General features: G+C 38.7%; 1 protein-coding gene across 1 annotated transcript; it reads left to right on the forward strand.

Moving 5' to 3' along the window:
* The first annotated feature begins 728 nt into the window (after positions 1–728).
* On the forward strand, positions 729–3,569 carry LOC113826519 (uncharacterized). The gene is made up of 3 exons (XM_027379421.2): positions 729–834; positions 2,616–2,765; positions 2,941–3,569. The coding sequence occupies exons 2-3, from the start codon at positions 2,616–2,618 to the stop codon at positions 3,370–3,372; spliced, it is 582 nt and encodes a 193-aa protein (XP_027235222.1). The 5' UTR covers positions 729–834; the 3' UTR covers positions 3,373–3,569.
* Positions 3,570–8,057: the final 4,488 nt, after the last annotated feature.

Below are 8,057 nucleotides of genomic sequence, written 5' to 3' on the forward strand. Positions count from 1 at the left end.
GAGAGAATAATTCAGCTTGTTTTGAGATATCCTTCAAGCAGACTAATCTTTGAACAGAGATTTGGATGCATTCTCATACGTAACGAACCTTAGCGAGGGGAGAAATTTTATTCTCGCGCACAAAAAGGTAAAGTCTGTTTTAAGACAATATGAGACAGTCACAAACAAAAGAAAAAAAAAAAAACAAGTTCCTTCATGCTTGCGCGCTCATACATACTAAGCATACACCTTCTCATACACCCATCTACATATGCATCACGCACAAACACACACACAAGGGGGCATAAAACACACAAACACACAGACACACACGCATAAACATACGAAATGATGAACAGTATGTACAACCACCTCTATCTGAAAATATACATTTCTGTGAATAAATAACATTATGAATACATATATGATAGCACGCTGGTACACTCTTTCATACTGTGCTTCTGATCGTCCCGCCAGATCAAGTTAACATTAAGCCAAGACCTGACCTCTGCTGCATCATTATTATCCAAGCCAGAAAGAGTGAGAGAGAGAGAGAGAGAGAGAGAGAAAGAATACAGGTAATTTTTATCTAACCTAAGTATCCACAATCCCACGATAACTATACACAAACAAATACAAACGATAACAATGCATACACTCCAAATCAAAGAAACACATATACACGGAGACTACACACACACATGCACACATACACACACGTACACACACATCTTACCTCGCCTTGCCTCCCGAACCCAGCAAGAACCAGACCCCGCCAAGAGGTATAAAAGGGGGCCAGCCTCTCCACTTCTCATCAGTCGTCTCGGAAGCTGGACAGAGAAAGGAACACGTAAGGTAACTGCGCCTGTGGAGAGAGGGAGAGAGAGGTGTCTATCCATGCATTGATGCTAACATACACATATACATATAGAATCCTTAATTTCGTTTTTTTTTTCTTTTCTTTTTTTTTTCTCTGATGGGTTGTTCTGCTCTCTGTTCTTTCGTGTCTCTCTCTGGAAGAAAAGGCTGTTCGAAGCTTCGTTTTATTGAGGGTGTTCGTGCTTCTGAAACTTCTGTGGGGCTTCGAAAACAGTTCACTTGTGTAAATATGTTGCGGTCACGTGGTCATTCATTTGCTGTCTTTCCTTCTTTATGGGTAAGCTAGTTAGGGTGGAATGAATTAGTACTTTTAGAAAGTTAGGGAAGGAGTGGATAATAAGCATAGGAGAAAGGTTGCTAATTTTCCCATTTCTCTCTTTCTCACTCCTCCTTCCTCTCTTCCTTCCCCCCCCCCTCTCTCTCCCTCTCTCTCCATCTCTCTCTCTGATTCCATAATTCATTACATTTTTTGTGAACTATCCGGTCTTTAAAGGTACGATGCCAAGAGGAACCGTGATAAAGACGATAATAGTGCAAAAAAAAAAAAAAAAAAAAAAAAAAAAAATACTAATGAGCATAGCGATGAAAGTCAGAAAAAAGCAAAATGTCAGTAAACCAGCTGTTTGAAAATCGAGCAATTGCACTTGGCATTTGCTCTATGACATTGCAAACTTCAGCGAATCTTCTTTTTGCATTTCTCGTTTGGCTTTCGAGTTCAGGGTCGGTAGTAGGACGAGAGGTTGCACACGCAAACACACACGCATAAACACACACACACACACACACACACACGCACACGCACACGCACACGCACACATATACATCACCTATATGACACACACACACACACATGCACACACACACACATACACACACACACACACACACACAGACACACACACACACACACACACACACACACACACACACACACACACACACACACACACACACACACACACACACACACATGTGCACGCGCGGAATCATAAATGCCCACTCACAAATCAATCATGCATAAAGAATTATATTAATTTACATAATGAGGATAATTACAATAACGACACTATTAATAATCATAAAAAATCAGGAAATATAAATTCAAATCTAAGCGAGACGAAAAATACAAAAAATATTTTTTCCTAACAATTCTTGCGACTATAATAATAATAATTAAAAAAAACGATAATTATTCTTCATTTTCTTCGAGTCAAATTTCACGAGGAAAGGATAGAGGGAGGGGGAACTATAGAAAAAAATAGGGTATGAATTCCTGCGAGACCTCAGTTGTTACCTTTAAAGTCACAGGAAACCATTCGTGTGATTTAACTGGTTCTCTTATCTTTAGGAAAAGGGAAGAAATCTTGCAGTTTGGATGCATGACTCGAGTGAGGAAATGGTCATGAGAGGTGTGCATGAGAAAGGTCATTGGCTTGGTTGGGTGTGAGGAATGGAGTGACCTGATCCCGTTTTCTTTCTTCTTCGTCAAATGTTATGTAGTGGTCGGCCGGGTTACGTTATAATTTTTTTGAATGTATATTGCGCACACACACACACACTACAAATATTATAAACAATGAAATGGACTTCACGCATTCGGACACCCTTTGCCCAAAAAAGGAACCGGAACAAACCCATTTCCGTAATTAAAAGACACCTAAAACCGACCATAAAACAAACACACATTTTCTCTTCCGTTTCAAGTTATAAACAACATCTTGAGACACACTGACACTTTTTTTCTCACTTTCGGGAAGATGTGTCGCGTCGCAGCCTTGTTCGTGACGGTGGTGCTGGCAGTGGCTTCGGCTGCTCCCGATGCCGGCTACGTCATCCCCACTCCCCCTACCCCCCCTTGCAACCCGAAGACTGAGTACATCACGAAGTACAAGGAGAAGGTGCAGCAGGTACGTCGCCAGACCCGAGTTATGGATATTTTATATGGCATTTCGTCGATTTTTTTGTGATTTTTTGTTTCTATTTCTATTCTACTGCTATTATTATTAGCATTATTATAATTTATATTTCAACTTACCTATTTTTTTCTCTTCTTGTACGTAATAACATCGTCCGTGCCCTCAGGTCCCCGTGAAGCACACCGTGTTCAAGACCAACCTGGTGCCCACCACCGTCCTTCAGACCGACTACTCCGAGGTGCACAGCGTGTTGGTCAAGCCCCACTTCGTCCCCCAGTACATCACCACCACCAGGACCATCCAGCAGGTGCAGAGGGTGACCAAGCACGACAGGCTGACCAGCACCCTCCTCAAGACCAACGTGGTGACCAAGCACGAGGTGAAGCCCACCGTGGTGCGAGAGACCGTGTTCGACACCGTGGTCAAGGTCCAGCCGGAGGTGAGCACCATCACCAAGGTGCAGACGGTGCCCCAGTACGTCCCCACCACCGTGGTCGACTACAGGGTCATCACCAGCACCAAGGCCATCCCGGAGATCATCACCCAGGTGTCCACCTACATCGACTACGTGACTGTGTGTCCACGACGAGGGTACTAAAGCATGAACAAGCGGAAGTGTCCCCGACTGCCATGCTATAAAGAAAACTAAATAATTAGGTCGTGGTCCCTGCATTCCCTGTGCGCTTTCGAGGACGTGCACAAGCCTGCGAAAAAGGGGGAACGGCTTTCTAATTTTATTTATTTATGCAGTGGAATACTTGTAACAATAAAATACACGTAAATTATCAATAAAAAGACGTCTTTCAAAAACCCGATTTAAATCATCCGCCATCAAGATAAATCTGAGCTCATGAAACTAAAGGTCTATCAATTCAGGTCAGAATAAACTGGATTTTTTTTTATTCAGTAACATTCACTTATTCTGAATTAACCAAAACCTTCCCTGAAACATCCTGTAATTTTATATTTCAAAGGTTCAATGGGAAATTTATTTAGTATACATTATCGTCATATTATTGTTTTATTTATATTGCAACCAGCAGATCGCATGTTTTGATAATAACTCGCCATTCAAGACCTATCAATTCCGTGTATTCACAATGTTCATGTTTGAGATACATTATCAAGAGTAAATAAATGTTATCCCAATGTGTACGTTAATTTCATTGGAGAAATCCCATGATAATTTGTCCAAAATTCACTTTATTATTCTAATATTGGTTCCCTATTTATGTTCTGGCAACAACTCAATCTAGAAGTCCATATATGTCTTTAGATGCTCATTAGAATATTCTTAAAGTTTAGACTGCAGCATCATAGTCTTCGACTTAAATTCGTGTCTATTTATCTTTTATTCAAATATGTTGTCAACCTTAATCAAACAGCTTTTCACAAAACCTATTTTGATCATGATATCTACAAATTCCCACGAATCGTTTACATCAGGCTGAGGGTGTATCTATAAGTTATCTTTGTAGTTGCTTCAGCAGATGTACAATGCTGTAAGTTTAACAAAGACAATCTTACGTGATTCTCACTCAGTGATAACTGATACACCAACTTTTGTGTTCAAGGATAAATTCCATCACACATACAAACATTGCGCGTGTGTGTGTTTACCTGTCTCTTTATCAATGTGTGAGTACCTAGTTAACACTGAAAACACTGGCATTGTGGTAAATGATGCGAAGGTGATGCTACAGCTGAGGTTTCGTCGCTGATTAAAAAGGAATTTTTATCTTTAAATCGTAAAAAAAAGTGTTTATGAAATTGCAATATGTGATGTTTGTAAATTTTATCTGGACTTCAAATTTAACAAATGTTTACTTCAGTATCATGCTGGAAAATTTCATATGAATTTTTTATATAAGTAATAATCTCGTAAATTTTAGCTAGACTGCGTTTCGTTAAAGAATTACTATATTCTGAAATACATTTGTATTTGGTTTTCATACATAACGAAATTGTCGAAATACATTGCTTTTTGTAATTTGTTTTTCATTTTCATTATTTTTAACTATCTCATAAGTAAATACTGCAAATAATTAATCAGCGTCTGTTTCTTGGAAATTCATTCTCAAGATACAATATGTTTTATAGGCAAGATACTACTACAATTATTCTACAAGAGATCCTAATTAGATATATTTATACTCAGTTTTCCATTAAACTGTGTATCAGTAACCGAATGCAGGAATTATCTGTAATTTATGACACCAATCCAAGCCCTCGACCATTGGTAATCCACGATTATGGATACAGCATTAAAATTTGGAAGGGCCAATGCTGTAAGTTTTATAAAGACGATCTTACGTGATTCTCACTCGGTGATAACAGATAAACCAACTTTTGTGTTCAAGGATAAACTCTATCACACATACAAACATTGCGCGTGTGTGTTTACCTGTCTCTCTATCAATGTGTGAGTACCTTGGTAACAATGAAAACACTGGCAGAGGGCATTAGGTGGTTCATTCAGTTAAATTGTTAGAGTTACCTGTAGACTTGGCGAGGCCCAAAACCATATGAAACATCGTGAAAATAGAGGTCTAATAAAACTTGAAAATATGAATATGCTTTGATTAGTAATATGTACAAACGAATAATTCAAATGAATACGGTATATAATAAATTAGAACAGGTAATCAAAATCTTGAGGTCCTTCGAAATGCAAGGCCTATGATGAACCTTAGTTAGCTTTTACAAAAATACGGTTCTAGAAGATTCTCTCGAAGACAATGATCTATGGACCTATTTGGTGTGCATGGTGGCATCAGTCAGTTCTGAATATGTACTGGAGCAATTCTATACCAGTTAGGCACAGTACAATTGTAGTTCTCACTGATCTGGCTGAACTCAAGGAGATGGCTAGAGCTCTTATTCTTTCGTCGCAGAAGACCTGTCTAGGGGGAAACTTGACTTCAAAACAAAATATCACCGGTAAAGTGATAGCTGGTGCCTTAGTAACACTTAAAAATACTCATTAAGTTGTTGGTGAAATACTAACTGATTTTTGACCAATATAGCATACTAATAAATAAAATATCTAACAACTATTTAGCAATTCCTCCATCCTCCTTGAATTAGATGGGCAACTTCCTCATCCATTTCTCCATCCTCAGCAAAGATCGATCCTAGGTGTAAAAAATATCTCCATTTTTTTTTAAGATACTTTCCTTTGTTACCTATCCTTAACTTTTCTCCTCACAAAACCTTAAATGTCTGAATTTCCTTGTTCATTTTCATTCCAACTCATTCAAAATTTCTCTTTCAATTTCTCACCTATTGTTAGCAAATAGCATTCACCAAGGGGCTTGATCTGTTTCCCTGAGATATAGCAGGAGTAATCAGTTCAAACAAATATGGACTCTGGGATTCTGTAGATCCACTCCCTTCCAAATCAATCTTGTTAGACCTACGATGTTTAGATCTGTCACACTGCTTATCTCCCATTTTCATTATATGCATTAACTTTCCTCCATATAATTAACACAAACCTCGATATAACTTTTTTCTCAATTTTTACTTTTCCTCCAACAGTTTGATGGAGTGTAAGTCGGTAGAAGAAATATCTTTACTCGGGAGTAGATAAAACGAAAACTAGGAGCTAATCCGGATATGTTGGCCGTAGTTTCCAAAGCTCGGAACAGATGAAGCTTCATAATGTGTTCGAATAGTGTTTCGGAGTTGATATGGCTAGGCTCTCGCACCATGGCAATATTAACAACGGAGACCTCACAGACCATTTAAAGTGCCATCATTGCGCTTTCCTCTCAGGGACTATCAAGAGCCGAAATATCAATATTTGGTATTTTGAAGCCAAACGTGTTCCTGTGGATCCAGCGTCACCAAGAAACTGGGTTCACGACAGACAAGGCCAGAAGTGGGAGGCTTACATGCACGACAGAGGAAGAAGATCAAGTAAATATCATTCAGAAATATAAAACTGTGTGTAAGTAGGAGGCTTGCATTGATGTGCATAAATACCATAAGCTCAATGGAGTTTGAAAAGGGGGCGTGGCCGGTATAGAGTTTGCATGTCCCCTAATCGTGATTTTTCTTCTTAGTTATCTATCAAAATTATTTTTTTGAAACCGGTCATAACTGCTGCAAAGGATGTGGATCACTTTTGTTCTGCTTTCAATGGCCCTTCGCCTTAAGCTGCAGATCGCAGAGTGTCGGAAACTGATGTGCTGTTTGAGTTAATAAACAGCAGCGGGGCGTTAGTGGCAACCATGCTACGTATTCTTGCCAGCGTTCGCCAAACGTGTCGGCAACACAAAAATTTAGAAGTATTAGACGTTTGAAAACCTTTAATATTTCCTCTTCAGTTCACTTTAATTCACCAAATCGATCTGTCTGGACGAAGTTTCTTACCTGATAACAAGACCAGTTATCCCTTCACTGTTTATTTGACGCCACTTCTGTACTCTGCCACCCCCTCCAATACTAAAATCTCTAATATCTCCCCTCTATTATCTCTCCTCAGACGCTGTTCTTTCACATTCCATTACTTAATTTTTGGAGCCACTTGCTTCGTATAACAAAGATATTTATCACCGTATACCTAAAAATAGCAGAGATAAGATGCAAGAACTGTCTAGAGTGTAGCAGAGACAAAGAAATAAACTCATGAGAACTTAACATGTTAATCCGGACATCGTTTTTACACCTCCATGTAACAACAGCAAGATGGTAATTGGAGTGGGCTTAATACTCTACATACACTACAGAAATACACCCCTATATTTGAAAACCCTTTACAGCAAAGTAGTCTCTATAAGGACCATAGTGTAATTCCAAGCACTGAAATAAGGAGACGATAACACAGACCATATAGAATGTACATTAGACTCAGAAGACCTTTGTGCCTCTGAAGATCTCAGTGCGTGGGATGGGGAATCTACAGTTCACCCTCTCCCCAGATAGTGGAGACAACCAGATGTAAGAGATTGGTGCACATTTTTCGTAACGTGGCTTGTTCACCATTGATGAAGACAACCGTAAAAAAGGCTGAATCTCTCTTTACACACACACACACACACACACACACGCACACACACACACACACACACACACATATATATATATATATATATATATATATATATATATATATATATATATGCGTGTGTGTGTGTGTATGCATATCTACATGTATGTGTATATGTATATGTGTGTGTATGTATGTGTATATATGTGTACACACACACACACACACACACACACACATATATATATATATGTATATATATATATATATATATATATATATATATATAT

This window comes from Penaeus vannamei, chromosome 25 (genome assembly GCF_042767895.1).
Source record: "Penaeus vannamei isolate JL-2024 chromosome 25, ASM4276789v1, whole genome shotgun sequence".
In the NCBI taxonomy this organism is placed as follows: Eukaryota; Metazoa; Arthropoda; class Malacostraca; order Decapoda; family Penaeidae; genus Penaeus; species Penaeus vannamei.

Excerpts from the sequence above, each read along its gene's own strand:
- LOC113826519 (XM_027379421.2), top strand. The coding sequence starts at position 2,616 with ATGTGTCGCGTCGCAGCCTTGTTCGTGACGGTGGTGCTGGCAGTGGCT. Across the intron at positions 2,766-2,940 it reads ACAAGGAGAAGGTGCAGCAG|GTCCCCGTGAAGCACACCGT; the intron begins GTACGTCGCCAG and ends CCGTGCCCTCAG.